The 26,975-nt window shown below is 46.6% G+C and overlaps 1 protein-coding gene across 5 annotated transcripts in view; it reads right to left on the reverse strand.

Annotated features, from left to right (window-relative positions):
* Positions 1–23,348, reverse strand: part of PISD (phosphatidylserine decarboxylase) — a 43,738-nt gene extending 20,390 nt beyond the window's left edge. For 2 of the 5 annotated variants that reach the window (XM_054470430.2, XM_054470417.2), the window contains exons 1-4: positions 23,234–23,326; positions 22,221–22,395; positions 11,830–11,909; positions 9,253–9,428 (exon numbers count right to left, since the gene is read on the reverse strand). In XM_054470430.2, the coding sequence (XP_054326405.2) occupies positions 9,253–9,393 (141 nt within the window). In that variant the 5' untranslated portion in view covers positions 9,394–9,428; positions 11,830–11,909; positions 22,221–22,395; positions 23,234–23,326. Of the gene's footprint in view, positions 1–2,389; positions 2,599–9,252; positions 9,429–11,829; positions 11,910–22,220; positions 22,396–23,233 lie in introns of those variants that run through there. The other 3 variants (XM_054470418.2, XM_054470428.2, XM_054470422.2) reach the window with 3 other exon arrangements.
* Between the last annotated feature and the right edge of the window lie 3,627 nt (positions 23,349–26,975).

The raw sequence follows: 26,975 nt of genomic DNA on the forward strand, positions 1-26,975 counted from the left end.
GCAATGGCGCAGTTTCGGCTGAAGTGGGAGGATCACCTGAGCCTGGGAGGTCGAGGCCATGGTGAGCCCTGCTCACACCACTGCACTCCAGACTGGACGACAGAGTGAGAGCCTGTCTTTTTTTTCCTTTTTTTCCCCCGAGACAGCGTCTCGCTCTGTCACCAGGCTGGAGTGCAGTGGCATGATCTCAGCTCACCGCAACCTCCGCCTCCCAGGTTCAAGCTATTCTCCTGTCTCACCCTCTCAGGTAACGGGGACCACAGGCACACACACCACCACCCCTGGCTAATTTTTCTTTTCCTTTTTTTTTTTTTTTTTTTTGAGACAGAGTTTCATTGACCAGGCTGGAGTGCAATGGCGCGGTCTCGGCTCACTGCAACCTCCGCCTGCCAGGTTCAAGCGATTCTCCTGTCTCAGCCTCCCAATTAGCTGGGATTACAGGCGCCCGCCACCACGCCCAGCTAATGTTTTTGCATTTTTAGTAGAGACGGGGTTTCACCATGTTGGCCAGGCTGGTCTCCAACTCCTGACCTCAGGTTATCTGCCTGCCTCGGCCTCCCAAAGTGCTGGGATTACAGGCGTGAGCCACTGCTCTTGGCCCCCTGGCTAATTTTTTAATGTATTTTTTTGTAGAGACAGAGTCTTGCCTTGCCAGGCTGGTCATGAACTCCTGGGCTCAAGCAATCTTCCCACCTCAGCCTCCCAAAGTGTTGGGATCACAGGCATGAGCCACCATGCCTAGCTGAAAATGTATATTTTCAGTTAGATGTTTTGTAACCAAAAATTTGAGATATCATCTAAAACAGTATTTGTCAATCTCAGGAAAAGAGGCAACAGGCAATATGACATGATTGCTGAATGATTTTTTTATGACTTTTGGGGACAAATAGGCAGCATATCTGAAATCACAACGGCCACACAAAGGCAGGACATATGACCACTGCAGCAGTATAAACTATGGATCCATAAACAACAGATCTGTACCTGGTAGCCATCCACTCTCTGTCTGTGCTCACTCACCGCGGCTCTGAGCACAGGCCTCTATGTCAACAGCCAAAGCCACAAGCCACACTTGCGGACCCCAGGTGAACACTCAGGCCATGAACCAAGAGTGTTCCCAGGACATCATGAGTTCCTGAAAAGAAACTCAGAGAAGCGGCTCTTCTACTTCTCAGCAGTCCCTGAGCTCCTGCCTTCAAGAGTGCCCTTGGTGCCCTGCAGAAAATCACCTCTGCCCACTGATGGGCCACAGGTTGAATCAGGGACTCAAGGGAATAGCACTCTGGAAGCCAAAAAGCATTATTCAAGCTGTGCACACTCCACGCGACGGGGCTAAATGGAACTAAAAGGAACACTCTGGGTCTTCAACCTGAGCAGCTCAGCAAGCAGCTTTCCAGAACACGATTTCAAGCTACTTTTTTTTTTTTTTTTTTTTTTTTTTTGAGACAGGGTCTTGCTCTGTCACCCCGGCTGGAGTGCAGTGGCACACAATCTCAGCTCACTGCAACCTCTACCTCCTGGCTCAAGCAATCCTCCCACCTCAGCCTCCCAAGTAGCTGGGACCACAGGCCCACGCCACCACACCAGCTGATTTTTTATTTTTAGGAGAGACGAGGTTTCACCATGTTGCCTGGGCTGGTCTCAAACTCCTGAGCTCAAGTGATCCACCCACCTCAGTCTCCCAAAGTGCTGGGATTAGAGGCATGAGCCACCACTACAGGCCTCAAGCTACCCTTTCTAGCGACATCATTCTGTGAAATAAAAACTTAACATAAAAACATCCTTTTTGTTTCGGTTTGGTTTTTTTTTTTTTGAGACGGAGTCTTGCTCTGTCAACCAGGCTGGAGTGCAATGGCACGATCTCGGCTCACTGCAACCTCTGCCTCCCGGGTTCAAGCAATTCTCCCACCTCAGCCTCCTGAGTAGCAGGGATTACACGTGCCTGCTGCCATGCCTGGCTAATTTTTGTATTTTTAGTAGAGACGGGGTTTCACCATGTGGGCCAGGCTGGTCTTGAACTCCTGACCTCAGGTGATCCACCCGCCTCGGCCTCCCAAAGTGCTGGGATTACAGGCATGAGCCACCACACCCGTTTTTTTTGTTTTTTTTTTTTTTTGAGTTGGAGTTTCACTCTTGCTGCCCAGGCTGGAGTGCAATGGCACAATCTCGGCTCACTGCAACCTCCGCCTCCTGGGTTCAAGCGATTCTCCTGCCTCAGCCTCCCAAGTAGCTGGGATTAAAAGTATGCACCACCACTCCCCGCTAATTTTTTGTATTTAGTAGAAGAGGGGTTCCACCATGTTGGTCGGGCTGGTCTTAACTCCTGACCTCAGGTGACCCACCCACCTTGACATCATGCTCAACTAATGGATAAAAGATTCACTCTTACCATAGATCTTATCAAAATCAGCATATGATTTTTTTTCTTTCCTTCTGAAGTCCAAAACTTTCACCTTTTCACTTAAAGAAGGCACTTTACCACTTTCTCTTTGGCAATCCAAATTGCCAGAATTGCTATTATTGCACTTTGGGGCCAGTATTAAGCCAAATAAGGGTGACCTGAACACAAGCACCCGAATACCACGACAGCTGACACGATAACTGAGATGGCTACTAAGTGACTTATGGGCAGGCAGTATAGACACTGAGGTCACAATCGACAGAGGGAGGATTCATATCCTAGGTGGGAGAGAGAGCTCATTATGCTACTCAGAACAGGGAGACATTTAAAACTTAGGAATTGTGGCCGGGTGTGATGGCTCACACCTGTAATCCCAGCTTTGGGAGGCTGAGGTGGACAGATCACCTGAGGTCAAGAGTTCAAGAACAGCCTGGCCAACAATGGTGAAACCCCATCTCTACTAAAAATACAAAAAAAATTAGCCAGGTGTGGTACCACAAGCCTGTAATCCCAGCTACTCAGGAGGCTGAGGCAGGAGAACTGCTTGAACCCGGGAGGTGCAGTTTGCAGTGAGCTGAGATCGCGCCACTGCACTCCAGCCCGGGTGACAGAGTGAGACGCCATCTCAAAAAATAATAATAATAATAAAATTTAAAAACTTAGGAATTATTTCTGGAATTTTACATTTAATATTTTCAGACTGCAGGAACATGAAACCTTGGATAAGGGGGAAACACTCCGATTGTTTTAGAAGCCAAATGCATGCCACAAACCATAAATGTGTCCATACCCTTTCAGGCAGCAATCCTACACCTCGGCATTCATCATAAGGAAAAGGCTTTATGTGCAAAGGTATGCTCTGCAACATTACTCATGGTGGCAAAGACCACCAGTATACCAGACTCAACTGAGGTGGTAAAGCCTCAGTGGCAACCAGAGACTTCAGGACCTGGGCGCCTGTCACCACTGAGGAAGAGCCAAGAGTGGCTCCAGGGTGGCTCATACCTGGAATCCCAGCACTTTGGGAGGCCAAGGTGGGAGGATCGCTTGAGACCAGCCTAGGCAACATAGTGAGATCCCATCTCTACAAAAAATAAAAAATTAGCTGAGTGTGGTGGTGGTGCACGCCTGTGCACCATGTCCCAGCTACTTGGGAGGCTGAGGTGAGAGGATTGCTTAAATCCGGAAGGTTAAGGCTACAGTGAGCTGTGACTGCCACCGCACTCCAGTCTGGGCAACACAGCAAGAGCCTGCCTCAAAAAAGAAAAAAACAGTTGAATCAATTTAAAAATAGAGAAAAAAGGACAGGTGTGGTAGCTCATGCCTGTAATCTCAGCACTTTGGGGGCCCAAGGCAGGTGGATCACAAGGTCAGGAAATTGAGACCATCCTGGCTAACACGGTGAAACCCCATCTCTACTAAAAATACAAAAATTAGCTGGGCGTGGTGGTGCACACCTGTAGTCCTGGCTACTTGGGAGACTGAGGCAGGGGAATCACTTGAACCCGGGAGGCGGAGGTTGCAGTGAGCCAAGATCATGCCACTGGACTCCAGCCTGGGAGACAGAGCGAGACTCAGTCTCAAAAAAAAAAAAAAAAAAGGAAGAAAGAAAAAAAGCCGGGCGTGGTGGCTCACACCTGTAATCCCAGCACTTTGGGAGGCCGAGGCAGGCAGATCACCTGAGGTCGGGAGTTCAAGACCAGCTTGACCAACATGGAGAATCCCTGTCTCTACTAAAAATACTAAATTAGCCGGGTGTGGTGGCACACACCTGTAATCCTACCTACTTGGGAGGCTGAAGCAGGAAAATTGCTTGAACCCAGGAGGCGGAAGTTGCAGTGAGCCGAGATTGCACCACCGCACTCCAGCCTGGGCAACAAGAGCAAAATTCCGTCTCAAAAAAAAAAAAAGACACAAAGACAGGAAGTGAATGCATAAAAAACAAAGCTCATGATTAAGCAATCACAGTCACATGGCGAGAAGGCGTGGGAATTCATCATGTCCCCTGTTTTCCAACATTCTGTCATAGTGTTTGCTATATCATCTCCGTCATTTAACAGGGAATAAGACTGATTTCCACTAGCATGCCAAGACCACTCAATAGAGAAAAGATAATCTTTTCAACAAATGATGCTGGGAAAACTGGATACCCACATGCAAAAGAATGATGTTGGATTCTTCTACCGTAAATAAAGATTAATTCAAAATGGATAAAAGACTTAAGTATAAAACTACCCTGGCGAAATGGCACACACCTATAGTCCACTACTGGGAAGGCTAAGGTGAAAGAAACATGTGAACCCAGGAGTTCAAGGCTGTAGCAAGATATGATCACGCCACTACTCTGCAGCCTTAGCAGCACAGTAAGACCCTGTCTCTGAGGGAAAAAAAAAAAACACCTAAAACTGGCTGGGCACAGTGGCTCATGCCTGTAATTCTAGCACTTTGGGAGGCCAAGGTGGGTGAATCACTTGAGCTCAGGAGTTCGAAACCACCCTGGGCAACATGGCGAAACCCCATCTCTACAAAAAAATACAAAAATTAGTGGCTGTGCATGGTGGCTCAAGCCTGCAATCCCTGCACTTTGGAAGGCCAAGGCAGGCAGATCACGAAGTCAGGAGATTGAGACTATCCTGGTTAACACGGTGAAACCTCGTCTCTACTAAAAATACAAAAAATTAGCCAGGCCTGGTGGCAGGCACCTATAATCCCAGCTACTCAGGAGGCTGAGGCAGGAGAATGGCGTGAACCCAAGAGGCAGAGGTTGCAGTGAGCTGAGATTGTGCCGCTGCACTCCAGCCTGGGTGACAGGGCGAGTCTCTGTCTCAAAAAAAAAAACAAAAAAACACAAAAAACTGTAGCCCTGAAGGGAACACTAGGTAGGGCTCATCTGCCTTTGGTTCTTCAAGCTGGCTTATCATCAGAATCACCTACAGGGCTCCTGGAAAACACAGATCTTGAGCCTAGCCCAAACTTTGTAGATTTCTAGGAGTTAAGGAATTCAAATTCATATTTTTTTTTTTTTCTGAGATGGAGTCTTCCTGGTTCACCGTGTTAACCAGGATGGTCTCGATCTCCTGATCTCATGATCCGCCCGCCTCGGCCTCCCAAAGTGCTGGGATTACAGGCATGAGCCACCGCGCCCAGCCTCAAATTCATAATTTTTAAAGCTCCCCAACAATTCTGATATCAGCTACATTTGGAAAATCTCACATTTTTCATTTGTGATGACAGTGATTAGGTGGAACCAGAGGTGGGATTAGGACCAGGCCCCAGGCAGCCATTCAACACTCTCCCTCTCAACCTGTTGCCATTCCTAAAAATTTATATAGTTGAGTATCCCTAATCTGAACATCCAAAATCAGAGACTTTTTGAGTGCTGAGATGACACCAACAAGTGGAAAATTCCACATCTGATGTCATGTGACAGGTCACAGTCAAAACTTTGTTTTGGCCAGGCATGGTGGCTCACGCCTGTAATCTGTGCACTTTCGGAGGCTGAGGCGGGTGGATCATGAGGTCACAAGTTCAAGACCAGCCTGGCCAAGAGGGTGAACCCCTGTCTCTACTAAAAATACAAAAATTAGCTGGCGCAGTAATAGGCACCTGTAATCCCAGCTACTTGGGAGGCTGAGGCAGGAGAATCACTTGAACCCGGGGGTGGAGGTTGCAGTGAGCCGAGATCATGCCGCTGCATTCCAGCCTGGGCGACAGAGTGAGGCTCCGTCTCAAAAAAAAAAAGAAAAAAACTTTGTTTCATGAAGAAAATTATTTAAAGTATTGTATAAAGTTACCCTCAGGCTATGTGTAGAAGGTATATCTAAAACATAAATGAGACCCCTGTCTCCACAAAAATTCAAACAAATTAGCCAGGCAGGATGGCACACGCTTATATTCCCAGCTACTCCAGAAGGCTGAAGTGGGGGGATGGCTTGAGCCTAGGAGGTCAGGGATGCAGTGAACCGTGATCGTGCCACTGTACTCCAGCCCCAGGTGACAGAGCAAGGCCCTGCCTCAAATAAATAAATTGGCCGGGTGCGGTGGCGCACACCTATAATCCACACACTTTGGGAGGCCGAGGTAGGCGGATCACCTGAGGTCAGGAGTTCGAGAGCAGCCTGGCCAATATGGTAAAACCCTGTCTCTTTTTTTTTTTTAGTTTTAGTAGAGGCAGGGTTTCACCATGTTGGCCAGGCTTGTCTCGAACTCCTGACCTCAGGTGATCCACCCGCCTCAACCTCCCAAAGTGCTGGGATTACAGACGTGAGCCACCGCGCCCAGCCAGTGAAACCCTGTCTCTACAAAAATATAAAAATTAGCTGGGCATGATGGCAGGTGCCTGCCTGTAATCCCATCTACTGGGAAGGCTGAGGTGGGAGAAGCTTGAACCAGGGAGGCGGAGGTTGCAGTGAGCCGAGATTGCACCATTGCCTTCCAGCCTGGGCAACAGAGTGAGACTCCGTCTAAAAAAAAAAAAAAAAGAAAAGAAAAGAAAAACAAAATAAATTAAATAAAATAAATAAATTTTGTGTTCAGACTTGGGTCACAACCCCAAGTTATCTCAGTATATATATGTATATATACGTGTATATATATATATAATATATATATATACTTGTATATATATAATATATATATATACACGTATATATATATAATATATATATACACACGTATATATACATATATATACGTATATATATACACATACATACAAATATTGAAAAATCCAAAAAAAAATCCAAAACACTTCCAGTCCCAAGCATTTTGGATAAGGGATACTCAAACTCCAATGTCAACTCCAAGTCCAGACCACTTCCCCCTCATAAAATGAAGTGTTGGAGTCCCACTTGAAAATCCAGGAGTGGCCGGCACAGTGGCTCACACCTGTAATCCCAGCACTTTGGGAGGCTGAGGCAGGAGGGTCGCTTGAGCCCAGGAGTTTGAGACCAGCCTGGGCAACAGAGCAAGACCTCATATCTACAAAAAAAGAAAAAGAACATCAAGGAGTGGTTCTGTGACCATTTTATTCAATCAAGAAGAGTATCTAACTTAAGCCCAGTTCTTTACCAATAGGTGTTTTGAGACCTCACACTGCATTAGGCCACTCCACTCCAGTGTCCTGTCACTTTCCAGGCCCTGGGACTTATGAGTTAATCAACCCTGTCCTCTTTACAACCATCTTCCAGGTCTGAAACTATGTATGGCAATAACCCCAATTACATAAACAGCAGATACTAAAAAACTACTGGCATTGGTCTTTTATGATTTTGGAAGTGGCAGGTTTCTTCCAAATTTATATTCTCTTGGGAAACCTTTGAAGTGTGTGGGAATTTCTTGAAAGCATGCAAGCTCGTCACAGGGTGAGTCAGCCTCAAAAATCCCCAAGGTCAGGAAGATGTCAGCTTGGGTTTAACACTCGAGGGGGGTCATGCAGTAACAGTCACGTGCTACCTACACTTTACAAGTACTTTACTAATCTACTAATCTAATGGAGAATGATGTTTACAGGGGAAACCAGCAATGCCATAGGGAACAGAGTGCAGCATACTTTGAAAGTGTGACTCACCTACTACATAATTACCCTTCACCAAAAGGAATTTGTGATATAGTACCAGAAAACTTTTTTTTTGTTTAAGGTAGGTTATCACAAAGCCCAAGGTGTACGAACAGGCCAAAGGGTAGGCACATGGACATACGGGGCAAGAGCAGACAGATATCTCTTAGGGTAACTCCCACAGCTGGATCTGTATGGCCAGTTGACTAAGTCACGGTTTTACAGGACTGTTAGAAATCAGGTGAAGTCTGTATACTAGATTCTACTGGAAGAAAATGTCAAAATTAAAGTCCAAAAAAGGATTTTGGAAGGAAACCTATAATGTAGCATGTAATGCCAATGGCAGCAAATACTCCTAGATAAATTGTGTTAGAGCTGGATGGAATCTCAGAGTCATGTTCGAACCCAACCTGCTGTTCTACTGTTAAAGACACGAGAACAGGCAGAAAGTGACATGTCCCAGTTGACACAGCTACCGTGGAACGTGGTTGAGACTTGCCTTCAGCATCCTAATGTCCCAGTCACCGTATGTCCTGTTAGAAGAGATTCAGCTGATCTGGATTAGCAAAATGGAGTGGATCACCACTGCATTCCACATATCACAAAGCCTCAACTGTCACCCCCTCTTTTGCCCAGAATATTGAGACCTATTACTGGTCCTTTGATATTTCAGATTTTTTATTTGTTAAATTATGGCTGCAAAAAAAAGGCAATTGTTAAACTTACACCTTTATATCCAGTTTCACAATTTACTGAATGTCTCCTCCGAGTCAGGAATCATCCTGGGACATGGGAAGCACAGATGAACAAGATGTTTCCTTATGTATCGTGCATTCCACAATAATGCAGACTGCCCCTATCGTGTGACTATGATGGAAGGAAGCATTTTGAGCAATAATGACAAAGGAATTTGATTATTTCTGTCTGGTTCCTGGTGAGAACTAATCCACATCACAAAAGCTCAACAGTGTCAGCCCTCTTCTGACTAACAAGGGCAAGAATAGCAGAACAGCCAGGATGTCAGCACCAATTCAAGACATACGCTCTGAGACTTCAACAGCAAGAAATTTCTACTCAGAACCCTTGGGGAGACCAGGGTAAGGTCTGGCGACAGAGGACAAGCTTGACTTGACACCAAAGTTATAACTCCTGTATCTGGCCAAAACCTACTGGAGACATGAGTTCCAAGAAAGCATATTTGACTTGTTCAAACATTTCAACTTTGGAACAATTGGAAAAGTGACAGACAAAGTTTGCTGGACGAGAACCCAAGGCAGTTCCGCCTCATTCCTACCTCCCAGTGACCAGCAAGTTTAGGTGGAATCTCCAATCCCAGCTTCTCCAGCTCTCGCTCCCTGTACTTCTCATACTGCCGGTACCCTGCATACCCACCACCTGTTGCCAACAGAATGGGCACGGGACGCAGCAGGAACATGGTTCGGGCAGGGGCAGTGTGGATTTTTCTGGCATCTGTAATAAAAAAACAGGACAATTTTGAGCCTGGGAGACAGGAATAGGAAAGAGTCATGCAAACACAGCACCAACAGGAGGGTCAGGAAAAGTCAGCGCACCTCAGAAGCCCTCAGTAGAGGGCCGGGCGCGTGGCTCACGCCTGTAATCCCAGCACTTTGGGAGGCCGAGGCAGGCGGATCACGAGGTCAGGATATCGAGACCACGGTGAAACCCCGTCTCTACTAAAAATACAAAAAAAAAAATAGCCAGGCGCGGTGGCGGGCACCTGTAGTCCCAGCTAATCGGGAGGCTGAAGCAGGAGAATGGCATGAACCCGGGAGGCGGAGCTTGCAGTGAGCCGAGATTGCGCCACTGCACTCCAGCCCTCAGTAAAGGTGACTGGACCCTCACAACATATCTAGCAGGCAGGTGCAACCTTGGGCCACTACTCAGACCCTCCTGTCTCCAAATTCTGTCAGTAAGTACAGGACAGGCATCTTTCCTATAGAATTACAATGCACCTCAACTGCCGCCGCAGTCACAAAATGTATTAATAAGATGAAAACACTGAATCACAAAGAGGTCAAGAAACGAATCAAGGTTGCCCAGGTGGTCACCAACAGGTCCAGAACTTGAAGCCAAACACCATTTCTCACCCAGGGCTCTTTGATCTTGCTTTTATAATGGAGGCCCAATTTTGATCAGGCACTGGTATTCTCTCTCAAATGCAAAATCTCATAAACTCTTACAGGTCAACAGTAAAAAGACAAATAGCCAGGCACAGCGGCTTGCACCTATAGCCTATAGTCCCAGCTACTAGGTAGGCTGAGGTGGGAGGAACGCTTGAACCCAAGAGTTCAAGGTTACAGTAAGCTATGATCACGCCACTGCACTCCAGCCCGGGCAACAGAGTGAGACTCTCTCAATCAATCAATCAAAATGTGCAAAGGATTTGAATAGACCTTTGTCCAAAGGAAAAATACACTGGCCAATAAGCACAAGAAAAGACAGAGGTTAAATATCTGTTATGCGTTAAATTGCTGAAAACTCCCCAAAACTCTTATATTGAAGTCCTAACCCTGAGTACCTTAGAAGGTGCCCTTAGTTGGTTGGAGAGAGGGTCTTTACAGAGATCATCAAGTTAAAATGAGGTTGCAGGCGGGGCACGGTGGCTCAGGCCTGTAATCCCAGCACTTTGGGAGGCCGAGGCGGGCAGATCACGAGGTCAGGAGATCGGGACCATCCTGGCTAACAGGGTGAAACCCCGTCTCTACTAAAAATACAAAAAATTAGCCAGGCGTGGTGGTGGGCGCCTGTAGTCCCAGCTACTCGGGAGGCTGAGGCAGGAGAATGACGTGGAGGCAGGAGAATGACGTGAACCCAGGATGCGGAGCTTGCAGTGAGCTGAGATCGCGCCACTGCACTCAGCCTGGGCGGCAGAGCAAGACTCCATCTCAAAAAATAAATAAGTAAATAAATAAATAAAATAAAATGAGGTTGCCAAGGTGTGTCCAAATCCAATATGATGGGTGTCCTTATAAAAAGTGAAAATCTAGAAACAGACATGCACACATGGAGAATACCAGGTGAAGCTGAAGGCAGAGATTGGAGTGATGCTTCTATATGTAAGGAATGCCAGAGATTGCCAGCAAAACATTGGAAGCTAGGCAAGAGGCATGGAACGGGTTCTCCCTCACAGCCCTCCAAAGGAAGCAACCCTGACACCTTGATCTCAGACATTTAGCCCTAGAATAATGAGACAAATGTCTGCTGTTCAAGCAACCCAGTTTGTGTTGCTTTGTTACAGCAGCCCTAGCAAACTAATACAACATTATTAGTAGTCAGGGAAATGCAAATCAAAACCACAATGAGACCCCTTCACACCCATCGGAATGGCTATAATCAAAAAGACATAATGAGGCCGGGCATGGTGGCTCAGGCCTGTAATGCCAACACTTTGGGAGGCCAAGGTGGGCAGATCACTTGAGGCCAGGAGTTTGAGACCAGCCTGGGCATCATAGCAAAACCTCATCTCTACTAAAAATACAAAAATTAGCCAGTATGCATGCAGTCTTTGAAATACAAAAAAACAACAAAAATTAATAATAAAAATTAGCCAGGTGTGGTGGTGCACATCTGTGTCCCAGCTACTTGGGGAATGAGAATTGCTTAAACCCAGGAGGTGGAGGTTTAGTAAGCCGAGATTGCACCATTGCATTCCAGCCTGGGTGACAGATCAAGACTGTCTCAAAAAAAAAAAAAAAAAAAGGAAAGCTAACGCTTCAGTGATAACTGCATGCCAGGTACTTTCCACATTCTAATTCATTTAACTCTAACAACAACCCTATGTTTATCCCAATTTACAGATGACCAAACTGAGGCACAGAGAGGGTCACCACCATCTCTAATTGCTCCTTACCTGTGCGAAAGGCTCTAAACGGCAGCTTCCGTAAGGGCTGTAGGGATTGGCTCAGGGCAGTGATCTCACAGGGATGGAGGCTATAACCAAGCAAAAATGAACCATTAAATATTATTCTTAAAATTAAAATTACTGGATTAATCAGCAAAATTTAAACACTCAATAACAATATTGTAGCAATGTAAATGTCTTGGTTTTGACAACTGTACTGTAGATAAGAAAATGTCCTTGTAGGGAAAGGACTGAAATATTTATTTATTTATTTATTCATTCATTCATTCTTGAGACAGAGACTTGCTCTGTCACCCAGGCTGGAGTGCAGTGGCGCAATCTTGGCTCACTCCAACCTCCGCCTCCCGGGGTCAAGCGATTCTTCTGCCTCAGCCTCCCTAGTAGCTGGGATTACAGGCGCCCGCCACCACACCCAGCTAATTTTTGTATTTTTAGTAGAGATGAGTTTTCACCATGTTGGCCAGGCTGATCTCAAACTCCTGATCTCATGTGATCCACCAGCCTCAGCCTCCCAAAGTGCTAGGATTACAGGCATGAGCCACCAGGCCCAGCCTAGAAAAGGGCTTAAAAGCAAAAGGTCATCAACTTGGCAAATTGCTCTCAAGTGTCTCAGGAAAAAAATGTGTATGTATACACACACATATACATATAAACAGAGATGGAAAACGATAAAGCAAATAGGGCTGACATTTGAGGAATCTGGGTAAAACGTATTTGGGAATTCTATGTACTATTTTTATAACTTTCTGTAAGCCTGAAACTATTTCCCAATAAAAAGGTTTTTTGGGTTTTTTTTGGGAGGCCGAGGCGGGCAGATCACCTGAGGTTGGGAGTTCGAGACCAGCCTGACCAACATGGAGAAACCCCATCTCTACTAAAAATACAAAATTAGCTGGGTGTGGTGGCACATGCCTGTAATCCGAACTACTTGGGAGGCTGAGGCAGAAGAATCACTTGAACCCGGGAGGCAGAGGTTGAGATGAGCTGAGATCGTGCCATTGCACTCCAGCCTGGGCAACAAGAGCAAAACTCCGTCTCAAAAAAAAAAAAGGAAAATACTATTCTGGTTCAGTTAGTTTCTCTTCTTTGTTTCATCTTTGCCTGAAGAAATAAGACATATTCCCAGTGGCAATAAATGACTATGCCAGCAAGCAAAGCATTAATGAGTTTTTAGTTGAGTTTCCCCTTAATCAAAGAGAAAATATATCTCACTTTCAGTTCAGATATCACTTCAGTTTCACCAAATACTGACCTGAAATCTAAAGTTAAAAAACTGTATCTGTGTCAATAAACATTTTTTTTCCTTGGAACTCTTTATGATAGAATAATTCACTCTATTATAAATGTCTAAATTGATATTTTTGTGAAAAATAGAATTGCATTTATTACTTTCACACTGTAATATTTACTTTCGTGGATATTTAGTTATGTCTTTTGTGTGTGTGTGTGTGTCTGTGACAGAGTCTCACTCTGTTACCAAGGCTGGAGCGGATTTTGGCTCACTGCAACCTCCACCTCCCAGGTTCAAGCGATTGTCATGCCTCAGCCTCCTGAGTACCTGGAATTACAGGCGCATGCCACTACACCTGACTGATTTCGTATTTTTAGTAGAGACAGGGTTTCACCACGTTGGCCAGGCTGGCCTCAAACTCCTGACCTCAAGTGATCCACCTGCCTCGGCCCTCCAAAGTGCTGGGATTACAGGTGTGAGCCACAGCACTTGGCCCAAGTTATGTCTTATATAGATATCCTACAAACGTTATCAGATTTAGGTACTTTCCTTTTTTCACATAAAATTTCCTTGCCTTACAAACACCTGGCTAAGCACTCATGATGGCTCCCGCCTGAAATCCCAGCACTTTGGGAGGCCGAGGCAGGTGGATCACTTGAGGTCAGGAGTCCGAGACCAGCCTGGCCAACATGGTGCAACCCCATCTCTACTAAAAATACAAAAATTAGCCGGGCATGGTGGCACACACGCTGTAGTACCAGCTACTCGGGAGGCTGAGGCAGGAGAATCACAAAACAAAACAAAACAAACACCCCCCTTGCCAGGCTGGGCATTGTGGTTCACAACTATAATCCTGGCACTGTGGGAGGCCGAGGTGGGAGGATTGCTTGAGCCCAGGAGTTCAAGACCAGCCTGGGCAACACGGTGAAACCCCATCTGTACAAAAAATACAAAAATTAGCCGGGCATGGTGGCATGTGCCTGTAGTCCTACCTAACCAAAAAGTTGAAGTGGGAGGATCGCCTGAACCCAGGAGGCAGAGGTCACAGTGAGCCGAAAACACGCTACTGTACCCCAGGCTGGGTGACAGAGTAGGACCCTGTCTTAAAAAAAACAAAAACCACACCACCCTTGCAGCATAGCACTATTGTAGCTAACATGATGAATCTGATTCTCCTATAGGCAGACAAGGAGAAAAAGCATCTTACCATGACAAGCACCACCCCCAAGGCCAGACAGATGTACAGCTATTAACACAATGAAGGATATATTTCAGTATATGAAAGTTCTTTCAGTTCTGAACAATGTTCATTTCTTAGACTGGATACTCCCACTGCCACAGCAAAAAGCCTAAAACCCTGCTTTCTAAACAGAATTTTAACAAGAAGTGCAAAAACTGACTAAAGGATAAATTGTGTTCTGTACATTGCCGCATTGTGTTTTCCCTAACTGAAAGAATGTTTGCAGACTGATTAACAAGGCTTTGTCTGACAGGAGGAAATAGGAATGGGAGATGATCATTTATGTATCCACCGTAACTGGACGCAGGGCACTCAGGTGGTTTGTTTTGCATATCCATCTTCCCCCTCATGAACCCTGCCCAAGAACAAACAGCTCAGCCTTTTGTCCACCGCTGTAGCCCCAGATGCTGGAACAAATACTGGGAAATGCTTCATTACATCAGTTTGGTACATCAGATTTAGGTACTTCCCTTTTTTCACATAAAATTTCCTTGACTTATAAACACCTAGCTGAGCATGGTGGTCATGACTGGAATCCCAGCACTTTGGGAGGCCAAGGCGGGTGGATCACTTGAGGTCAGGAGTTCAAGACCAGCCTGGCCAACATGGTGAAACCCCATTTCCACTAAAAATACAAAAATTAGCCAGGTGTGGTGGCACACACGCTGTAGTACCAGCTACTCAGGAGGCTGAGGCAGGAGAATCTTATTACGGGATCGTCCCGATTTTCATATGAATGCTGTCATTTCTTCAGTCTTACACAAACACTGTCTACCATGCTATCATTCTTTGGTCCTCCCTACTTTTCTGCTCTCCTTCATTCCAAGTCTAAAAAGAGCTCTCCATTCACTGTCACCACTTCCTCACCTCTCAGCCTCTCTTAGTCCCACTCAGTAAGGTTTTGTTCCTATCACACCACCTCATCAAGGTCACCAACAACCTGCATGTTGCCAACACCAATGCACACACACATCTCAGGTCTCATCTTACTTGACGTCTCAGCAGCATGACACAGTTGATCCTTCTCTCCTTGAAACACTCTTCACTGGGCTTTTGGGACCGTGATTTTTTTTCCTATTTCTCTGGTTTCTTCTCAGTCTCTATTTGTGAATTCTCCTTTGCTTCCTCACTGTGGATTCTGGCCATGCCCAGGGTTCAGATCTCTTCTCTACCTATGCACTCTCCCCAGAGATGCTTATCCAGTCCCATGGCTTTAAAGAACCATCCACTGATGACTCCTTCATTGCTCCCCCAGGGGCCAGCTACCCAATGGCCCCATTTTGAGTCCGCTCAAACTGAGTCTGTAGAAGACAGGATTTCTGACCCTCTCTAACTCACCTTCAATCTGCTCCTGCCCCAGAGTTCTCTATCCATAGCAGAGACTAGCCAGATGTTTATCAAATGCACTTCCTCTTCTGGACACCTGTTAGACTACATTTCCCAGCCTCCCATGCAGCAAGGTGTGGCCATGAGACTGAGTGTGAACCAATGAAATCTGAGGATCATTCAGGCTTCCCAGGCATTCACCTCCAAGCTTACCCCCACCAACCAGCTTGATGCAGACAAACATGCCGACTGTGGGAAGTATTAAAAGATGGCAGGAAGGCCAGGTGTGGTGGCTCTCACCTGTAATCCTAGTATTTTGGGAGGCCAAGGTGGAGGGACTGCCTGAGCTCAGGAGTTTGAGACCAGCCTGGGCAACACGGTAAAACCCAGTAGCTACTAAAATACAAAAAATTAGATGGGCATGGTGGTGTGCACCTGTAATCCCAGCTACTCGGGAGGCTTAGGCAGGAGAATTGCTTGAACCTGGGAGGCAGAGGTTGCAGTGAGCCGAGATCACACCATTGCACTCCAGTCTGGGTAACAGAGCAAGACTCCATCTCCAAAAAAAAAAAAAAAAGATGGCAGGAGACTGGGTCCCTGAACATTGCTTGGAGAACAGCTGCCCTGCCAATCAGGAGCACCCAATGCAGCTTTACAAGAGTGAGAAATAAACTTCTATAGCGTTAAGCCACTGAGAATGCTGGAATTTATCTGTTACAGTACCAATATTACTATAATTAACACACCAGGTCAAAAAAAGGTACCACCGTTCATCCAGCCACTCAGGTACAACCCCCCCCTTTTTTTTTTCCAGAGATGGGGTCTCGCTTTGCTGCCCAGGCTCAAGTGCAGTGGCATGATCACAGCTCACTGCTGCCTCAAATTTCTGGGCTCAAGGCATCCTCTCACCTCAGCCTCCTGAGTACCTAGGACTACAGGTGTGCACCAGCACACCTGGCTAATTTTTAAATATTTTGTGGAGATAAATAAGGTCTTGCCATCTGGCCTAGGCTGGTCTCAAACTCCTGGATTCAAGTGATCCTCCCACCTCAGCCTCCCAAAGTTCTGGGATTACAGGCGTGAGCCACTGCACCAGGCCAGGACTCATTTTTGTTTGTTTTGTTTTGTTTCGTTTTTGAGATGGAGTCTCGCTCCGTCACCCAGGCTGGAGTTCAGTGGCGTGATCTCAACTCACTGCAACCTCCGCCTCCTGGGTTCAAGCAGTTCTTCTGCCTCAGCCTCCCAAGTAGCTGGGATTACAGGCGCAAGCCACCACACCCAGCTAATTTTTGTATTTTTTTAGTAGAGACAGGGTTTCCCCATGTTGGCCAGGCTGGGCTCGAACTCCTGACCTCAAGTGATCCACCCACCTTGGCCTCCCAAAGTGCTGGGATTACAGGCATGAGCCACTGCACCCAGCCCAGGACTCGTTTTTAAGTCCTTTCTTTCTCATCATCCACATTCAATCCACTGCCAAGGCAATGAAAACTACCACTGGCCAGGCTCAGTGGCTCATGCCTGTAATCTCAGCACTTTGGGAGGCTGAGGCGGGTGGATCACCTGAGGTCGGGAGTTTGAGACCAGCCTCGCCAATATGGTGAAACCCCGTCTCCACTAAAAATACAAAAAATTAGACAGGTGTGATGGTGGTGGCCTATAATCCCAGCTACTTGGGAGACTGAGGCAGGAGAATTGCTTGAACCCGGGAGGTGGAGGTTGCAATGAGCCAAGATCACACCACTGCACTCCAGCCTGGGCATGACAGAGTGAGACTCTGTCTGAAAAAAACAAAAAATAAAGGCCAGGCATGGTGGCTGATGCCTGTGAGAACTCCCAGCACTTTGGAAGGCCAAGGTGGGCAGATTACGAGGTCAGGAGTTCGAGACCAGCCTGGCCAACATGGTGAAACTCCATCTCTACTAAAAATACAAAAATTAGCCAGGTGTGGTGATCAGCGCCTATAGTCCCAGGAGGCTGAGGCAGGAGAATTGCTTGAATCCGGGAGACGGAGGTTGCAGGGAGCCGAGATCACACCCTGCACTCCAGCCTGGGTGACAGAGCAAGACTCCGTCTCGAAAATAAATAAATAAATAAATAAATAAAACAGAAAGACAAGATCCCACATCTTGTCAGCCTCTCAGATCCCTAGCTACTTTCCCTCTCTTCCTCCTCACTCACTCCTCTTGCCGCTCCTTGTCCACACCACATGTGCCCCTTTCCACACTCCTCCATTTGCTGTTTGCTCTGCTGGGCACACCCCTCTCCTATGTGGCTCACTCCCTCATCATTTAGTTCTCTGCTCAAATGTTACCTCCTCAGTGCGGTTTTTCCTGAGCACTGTATGCCCAAGAGTTGGCCCTCTTGAGCACTAACTTCTTAATTGTTTTTTAAACTTTTCTGGGTATGTAGTAGGTATATATATATGTATGTGTTACATAAGCTAGTTTGATACAGGCATGCAATGTGGAATAATCACATTAGGTAAATGGGATATCTATCCCCTCAAGCATTTAAGCTTTGTGTTACAAACAATTCAATTATACTCTTTTAGTGTTTTGTTTCGTTTTTTTGAGATGGAGTTTTGCTCTGTCGCCCAGGCTGGAGTGCAGCGGCATGATCTCAGCTCACCGCAACCTCCGCCTCCTGGGTTCAAGCAATTCTCTGCCTCAGCCTCCCGAGTAGCTGGGATTACAGGCACCCACCACCATGCCTGGCTAATTTTTTGTATTTTTAGTAGAGATGGGGTTTCAACCTCTTGGCCAGGCTGATCTTGAACTCCTGACCTCGTGATCCACCCGCCTCAGCCTCCCAAAGTGCCGGGATTACAGGCGTGAGCCACCGCGCCCAGCCTGTTAGTTATTTTTAAATGTAATAATTTTAAATTATTTTTGACTATAGTCACCCTGTTGTGCTAGCAAACACTAGGTCTTATTCATTTTATTTCATTTATTTTTTTGAGACGGCGTCTTGCTCTGTTGCCCAGGCTGGAGTGCAATGGTGCAATCTCAGCTCACTGCAACCTCTGACTCCCGGGTTCAAGGAATTCTCCTACCTCAGCTTCCTGAGTAGCTGGGATCACAGGAGCACACCACCAAGCTCGGCTAAATTTTTTTGTAGTTTTAGTAGTGACAGGGTTTGTTGGCCAGGCTGGTGTTGAACTCCTGACCTCAGGTGATCCACCCGCCTGGGCCTCCAAAGTGCTGGGATTACAGGCGTGAGCCACTGTGCCCGGCCCATTTTATTTTTTTTGATACCCATTAACCATCCCCATTTCTTCCCATCCCCCCACTACCCTTTCCAGCTTCTGGTAACCATCCTTCTACTATCTCCATGAGTTCAACTGTTTTAATTTACAAATAAGTGAGAACATGCAAAGTCTGTCTTTCTGTTGAGCACTAACTTTCTAATTATCTTGCTTTCTTTTTCTTCATGGCATCTCTCATTACCCAAAATGAATGGATTCTGCATGTATTCAGTTATTTGTTTACCGTATGTATACCTTGATGAACACGGGGGTTTATCTGTGATCTCACTGGCCTTCAGTCTCAATAGTGAGAGTATGCCCCAGAAAGATGAATGGATGGGTTCAAACAGATGTCTCTTCTACATGCATTCTACATCGCATCCTGCAAGTAGGCAATTAAAGCCCACAATTGAGCACTCCAGTCTGCCTGTGCAACTCAAATCTCAGCTCTGCCACTTCTTAGCAGCTGTGTGACCTTAGGAAATTTCTTAACTAATCTTAAGCCTCAGTTTCTCCACTTGCAAAAACAAAACTCACCTCATTAGAAGACAATCATGCAAAACCTTAGCCCAGGGCCTGGTACCTAGTTACATTGTTATTATTAAAAGTAAGAGTTGATATTCAGCTGACATACACTGGGATGGTCATATCAATCATCTATGACCAGCATTCACTCTCACTAATCTGTCTCCATGGTGTCCTGGTTATAAGTTTGTTTGTTTGTTTGTTTGTTTTTAAGACAGGGTCTCACTCTGTCACCCAGGCTGGAATGCAGTGGTGAAATCACAGCTCACTGCAGCGTCGACCTCCTGGGCACAAGTGAACCTCCCACCTTAGCTTCCCAAGTAGCTGGGACCACAGACGTGCACCCAGCTATTTTTTGTAGAGAGGAGGTCTCACTGTGTTGCTCAGGTTGGTCTCGAACTCTTGGGCTCAAGCAATTTTCCTGCCTCAGCTTCCCAAAGTGTTGAGATTACAGATGTAAGCCACCACACCTGGCCAGTTGCACTATTTTTTCTCTTTTCTTTTTTTTTTTTTTTTTTTTTTTGAGACAGGATCTCACTCTGTTGCCCAGGCTGGAGTGCAGTGGCATGATCTTGGCTCACTGCAGCCTCAACCTCCTGGGCTCAGGCAATCCTCCTACCTCAGCCTCCCAGGTAGCTGGGACTACACATATGCACCACTATGACCAGCTAATTTTTGTGTTTTTTGTACAGATGGGGTTTTACCATGTTGCCCAGGCTGGTCTTGAACTCCTGAGCTCATGCAATCCACCCGCCTTAGCCTCCCAAAATGCTGGGATTATAGGTGTGAGACACCACACCCAGGCCTAAGACATTTTTAACATCAACCCTAGTAGCAACATTTTGCCTATAGTCCTTATGTCTCCCTTGCTTTCTAAAGCTGTGAAAGTTCTCCTAAAACAGAACTGACAGACCTCTTGAAGGCTTTATCCCGTATTCCACCATGTATTACAAGTATATAGTAAAGTTCCTTGAAGACAAGTCCTATTTCAAATGTTTTTAAATTCTTCATTCGCTTCTTCCCCCTTCTCTCTTCTCCCTTCTCTATGGTCCCTTGACACTGTGGTTTGCAGTGGTAGGGATGCCATAAATATTTCTGATGGAAGTCATGCACAAGAAACTACTTCCTAGGTGCTACTGTCCGTACTTGCCTGAACCTAAGAATCACCTGTAAAAACTACAGTTGCCAGAGCCCCAACTTATATCTACTGAATCTGAAATTGGCAGTAGGATGGGGGCATATCTGGAATCTTTTTTTTTTTTTTTTTTTTTTTTTGAGACAGAGTCTCGCTCTGTTGCGGACACTGGAGTCCAGTGGCGTGATCTCGGTTCACTGCAACTTCCGCCTCCCGGGTTCAGGAGATTCTCCTGCCTCAGCCTCCTGAGTAGTTGGGACTACAGACACATGCCACCACACCCGGCTAATTTTTGTTAGAGACGGGGTTTCACCATGTTGGCCAGGCTGGTCTCGATCTCCTGACCTCATGATCCACCCACCTTGGCCTCCCAAAGTACTGGGATTACACGCATGCGCCACCGCACCTGGCTTTTTTTTTTTTTTTTTTTTTTTTTTTTTTTTAAATCAGCCAGCCTCCCAAACTACAGCAGGCTCAGAGAGACTCCCAAGGAATCTCTAAAAAGCATCCCAGCCCATTCAGCCCATTCTTTCATCGAATGAGTTTGGGAAACATGGCCCTAAATTATCACCCAAGATGTTATCTATCACCTGTCACACATCACCCAGTTATTGAAAAACTTATCTGAAATATAAGGTTTTCATTTACATGTCTCACAAATAGTCACTGGTTTACTAAAAACCCACAGAAATGTTATCTTTTTGGTTTGTGTATTAATATCGTTTCTATCTTGATATAGAATACCTTTGAAAATTAAGGCTTCTTATTGTACCCAAATCTTCATCTCTCTCACCCACTGCATCTAAGTCTAGTCTTATCTGTCTACGCTGGTACTAAAATATAGTTTTTCTTTCCCTTGTAATGATGGTGACTGAGGCATAGCCTCCTCTCATCATTTAAAAAAATTATTGTAGGTGGACTGCGATGGCTCACTTCTGTAATGCCAGCACTTAGGGAGGTGAAAGTGGGTGGATCACTTGAGCCCAGGAGTTCGACACCAGCCTGGGCAACATGGTGAAACCCTGTCTCCATGCTCCCCCCAAAAAAAATGCAACTGGGCAGGGTGGCGTGCACCTGTGGTCCTAGCTACTCAGGAGGCTGAGGTGGAAGAACTGCTTGAGACCAGGAGGTGGAGGCTGCAGTGAGCCATCATCACACCACTGCTCTCCCTCTTGGGCAACAGAGTGAGGCTCTGACTTCCAAAACAAATAACAACAACAACAACAACAAAATTTTTAAGAGTGTCTCATTTCAGTCCTTCCAATTCATGACACATTTTATTTATTTTTAATTTTTTTGAGACAGAGTCTCACTCTGTCGCCCAGGCTGGACTGCAGTGGCGCAATCTTGGCTCATTGCAACCTCCGCCTCCCAGGTTCAAGCAATTCTCCTGCCTCAGCCTCCCAAGTAGCTGGGATTACAGGTGCCTGCCACCACACCCGGCTAATTTTTGTATTTTTTAGTAGAGACAGGGTTTCACCACATTGGCCAGGCTGGTCTCGAACTCCTGACCTCAAGTGATCCACCCACCTTGGCCTACCAAAGTGCTGAGGTTACAGGCGTGAGCCACCGCGCCCAGCCTGTGACACACTTTAAATGAATTCAGGGTTGACGCATAAACAGCACGCCTGGTAATAACATTGAAAACAAAGCCTCCTGCCCAAATTCTAACAGTTACCACCACAATGCAGAGCCCTCTCCTGAGGGAGAATCATTTCTGTACAGTTAATGATGAAAGAGTGTCGCTTTCATAACAAGACCAATGATGGTTTCTGTTCCCTCAGTCCAAATCCAGTGTCCGTCTCCTCCCAAAACAGTAAGTTATCCTCTGATCAACGCTGACAAAATGAACCCTGTAGGAAACACACAAGTATGGCGCATCTCTTAAATCTTAGCTCTTTGAAATGACACCAGGCAGCCGACTCTGAATCACAGCTACAACATTTTAATCCATTTTCCGACGGTCCAAATGCTCTAAGCTATTTTCTGTATAACAACTGCCCTCACGGTGGGCAGCCTGAGAGAAAGATCGTCGCGTGAGGGGGTACTTTGATGGGGGTCCTGGCTCTGCTACAAACTGGCTAGGTGAACTTGAGCAAATCTCTCCCTCTCTCGGAGCCTCAATCTCATTAACTCCAAAAAGAGACAACTGGACTTAGAAGACGCCTCAAGTCTCCCACATTTCTAAGAACCTAACAGCTGGGGGTCACAAGGGTAACCAAGACTCTAGCCCCATAACAGATTGTTTTGAGATTACCTAACCTAATCCTCGAGCTTCAAAGACTAAGATCCAGAAATGAAAGTTGCCTGACACTCAATCTAGTGCCCTTCCCACAGGACATCGCTCTTTCTACGAAAACGAACACATGATAAAATGGCATCTGAACATCTGAAAGCCCTGCCTCGACTCAAGAGACGGGCAGGTAGCCTATTTCATCTGGTTTTTGTCCCTCATCAACTTCCATCTAGCTGGAAAGGGCAAAGCGAGAGCTTCCAGGCCACACCCTAAGTAAATCCGGACCGTCCTACGCAGGAGCAGTCGCACCTGCTCCTAAGCTCGAGGTGAAGGTGGCTCCGTCTCCACCCGAGCTCGCCTCAGAGCGAGCCCGCGACAGAGAAACATCTCTCTCCAGACCCCAGCTTGGCCCAGGTTGCCCCACGCCCCAAGGCAGTCTCTCCGCGCTGCTATACCTGCTCCGCCACGGCGCGACCCCGTGCAGTAATCCCAGGCACCGGTGCCCCACGGACGTCGCCATCTTATCTGCTCCTTCTCAGTGAGCCACGCCCCCTTCACACGCTGGGCGCACGCTTAAGGCGTCACGAGTCTTGAGTTCACTGGGCCAATGAGAAAAGCGTGGGTTGGGGGCGGAGCCGACTAAGCTCCGCCCTGTGGCTACTCCCCACCTAACCCGCTTGGCACCTGCGGAGGTGGGGGAACTAGTGGAACTGTATGTTTCGCTAAACCTGGGCTTGGTCGCAGCACTGCCACTCCTCCTCCTTCCCTCTGGGTGCCTTTCCGCATGTACCTGGAAAATCTGAGTCATCCAAGATCCAAGAATGTCGTTTCAAGTGATCGAACTTGCTCATTTTACAGATGGGGAAACTGGGTATCCGTGACTCAGCTCTCGTTTTTTAAGCGCCAGAGTGTGTTGTGAGCACTTTGCAAGCATGGTGTCATATCATTCTTATCTCCTACCGCTGTGCTGGCAGGGAGACCGGGGGCAAACGGTCTTGGATCACCCAGAAATGCAACCAGTCGTTAAATTCGTGCCTGGTGCTTGCTCTTGAAAAGGTTCCTATCTTCGATTGTAAGAGGAAAACGAGTTTTCAATCATGTCTGCTACTTTTTACTGAGCACTGACTAGAGACTTGCAGCTAGGCCCGAGACATTATCCCCATTTTAAAGATGAGGTACCTGAGGCTCAGGAAGGTTAAGCAACATCTTCAAGGGTACATAAAGGGCATACGCTCAAAGACTATAAAATAGTGAAGCCAGAATTTGAACATACGTCTCTGACTCCAAAAACCATGTCCTAAACAGCTTCCTTTTTTTTTTGTTTTGAGACAGAGTCTCTCACTGTCGCCCGGGCTGGAGTGCAGTGGCGCGATCTCGACTCACTGCAAGCTCCGCCTCCTGCAAGCTCCGCCTCCCGGGTTGACGCTATTCTCCTGACTCAGCCTCCCGAGTAGTTGGGACTACAGGCGCCCGCCACAACGCCTGGCTAATTTTTTTTTATATATATATATTTTTCGTAGAGACGGGGTTTCACCGTGTTAGCCAGGAAGGTCTCGATCTCCTGACCTCGTGATCCGCCCGCCTCTGCTTCTCAAAATGCTGGGATTACAAGCGTGAGCCACCGCGCCCGGCCTAAACATTGTTCCTTTTAAGCCCTTTGTCTAGAATCTGGCAGAATTTGGGTCCAACAACTGAAGGAATGCAGCCCTACTCTGTCCTCTGCTAAGCTGATAATCACAGTTGCCTTCACCAGGCATTTGACAGGAGGAGGAATATGCTCCCTGGTCCCTGCAGGTATTTCTGTGTAGTTGGCTTAAGTTCAACTAGGGCATACTCAGCTCCTACAGAGAGCTTAAAAGGCACCAGGTTTGGTATTGGGGGGAAGAAACCTCCCTTTGTTATGGTTTTCAAAAGTCCGAAAAGAAAAAAAACAAATGTATAGAATTGGTTTTGGCCGGGCGCAGTGGCTCACGCCTGTAATCCCCACTCGCTGGGAAGCTGAGGTGGGAGGATAGCTTGAGCCAAGGAGTTTAAGACCAGCTTGGGCCGGGCGCGGTGGCTCACGCCTGTAATCCCAGCATTTTGGGAGGCCGAGGTGGGCGGATCACGAGGTCAGGAGATTGAGACCATCCTGGCTAACACGGTGAAACCTCATCTCTACTGAAAATACAAAAAAAATTAGCCGGGTGTGGTGGCGGGCGCTTGTAGTCCCAGCTACTTGGGAGGCTGAGGCAGGAGAATTGCTTGAACCCGGGAGGCGGAGGTTGCAATGAGCCAAGATTGCGCCACTGCAGTCCAGCCTGGGTGACAGAGTGAGACTCCGTCTCAAAAAAAAAAAAAAAAAAGAAAGAAAGAAAGAAAGAAAAAAAAAAAGAGACCAGCCTGGACAACATAGTGAGACTCCATCTCTATTTTTTTTTTTTAAGAGGCTGGGCACGGTGGCTCACCCTATGATCCCAGCACTTTGGGAGGCCAAGACGGGTGGATCACCTGAAGTCAGGAGTTCGAGACCAGCCTGGCCAACATGGTGAAACCCCATCTCTACTAAAAATACAAAAATTAGCCGGGCGTAGTGGCGCCTGCCTGTAATCCCAGCTACTCCAGAGGCTGAGGTACGAGAATTGCTTGAACCCAGGAGGGGGAGGTTGCAGTGAGCTGAGATAATGCCATTGCACTCCAGCCTGGGAGAAAGAGTGAGACTCCATCTCAAAAAATATATATATTGGTTTAATTGGTTTTACTATCCAATTGAGAGTAGTAAACCAGCAGGGAATCGGGGGAAATTATTTCCAAATGAAGTGCATTGGGAAAACTGAATATCCACATACAAAAAGTAAAGTGGAGCCTTACACCATATACAAAAATTCCTTCAAAATGGATCACAGATGTAAACTGAAGAGCTGAAACTATAATACTCTTAGACGAAAACATTGGGGAAATCTTCATGACGTTGGATTTAGCAAAGATTTCTTGTATATGACGTTAAAAGCACAGGCAACAACAAAAACAACAACAAGATATACTTCGAAATTAAAACTTTTGTGCATCAAATAACACTATCAAGAGAGTGAAAAGACGCTGGGCGCGGTGTCTCACGCCTGTAACCCCAGCACTTTGGGAGGCCAAAGCAGGCAGATCACCTGAGGTCAGGAGTTGGTGACCAGCCTGGCCAACGTGGTGAAACCCCGTCTCTAGTAAAAATACAAAAATTAGCTGGGTGTGGTGGCGCAAGCCTGTAATCCCATGTACTCGGGAGACTGAGGCAGGAGAATCACTTGAATGTGGGAGGTGGAGGTTGTGGTGAGCCGAGATCGTACCATTGCTCTCCAGCCTGGGCAACAAGAGTGAAACTCTGTCTTAAAAAGAAAAAAGAGAGAGAGAGAGAGAGAAAAGACAACCCACAGAATGAGAAAAAATGTTTGCAAATCATGTATTATCTGATAAGGATATTTGCTCATTACTGTCATGTAGATGGGTGGGGAAGAACCTATTTTTCCAAGCTTACAGGAAAATAAATAAATAAATGGCTCACTGAATGCTTTTAGAATAAAAGTCTCCAACTTTATTTTTTAAGACAGAGCCTCACTCTGTTGCCCAGGTTGGAGTGCAGAGATGCGATCTAGGCTCACTGCAGCCTCCGCCTCCAGGGTTCAAGCGATTCTCCTGCCTCAGCCTTCCGAGTAGCCGGGACTACAGGCGTGCCACACACTCAGCTAATTTTCGAATTTTTAGTAGAAACGGGTTTTCATCATGTTAGCCAGACTGGTCTCAAATTGCTGACCTCAAGTCTGCCCGCCTCGGCCTCCCAAAGTGCCGGGATTACAGGCGTGAGCCACCGCGCCGGGCCTGACAGTCTCAAACTTTAAAAGCACGCCTCCTGCCCACCAAGGCTGGCACTCGCTGTGCCTCCTTCAGTAGGAAACAGCATTCACCTGTCTTTTGAGACCTCGTCTCAAAAAAAAAAAACAACAAACTGACTTAAGCACTCGAATATTCAGCAGCTTATCTATACATTTGGATATCACTTACCTCATGGAATTGTGAGGACAAAATAATGCAGCGTAAGTTCAAGGCACCTGGTAGGTGCGAATTACTCAACAACTGGGGGCATTAATTGCTGAGATTTCTCTGTGGCCGCTAGGGGGCAGAATTAGCCTAGCATTTCAGAACGAGCTTGCTTGGCTGGGCGCGGTGGCT

Source organism: Pongo pygmaeus, chromosome 23, assembly GCF_028885625.2.
Source record: "Pongo pygmaeus isolate AG05252 chromosome 23, NHGRI_mPonPyg2-v2.0_pri, whole genome shotgun sequence".
Classification (NCBI taxonomy): Eukaryota; Metazoa; Chordata; class Mammalia; order Primates; family Hominidae; genus Pongo; species Pongo pygmaeus.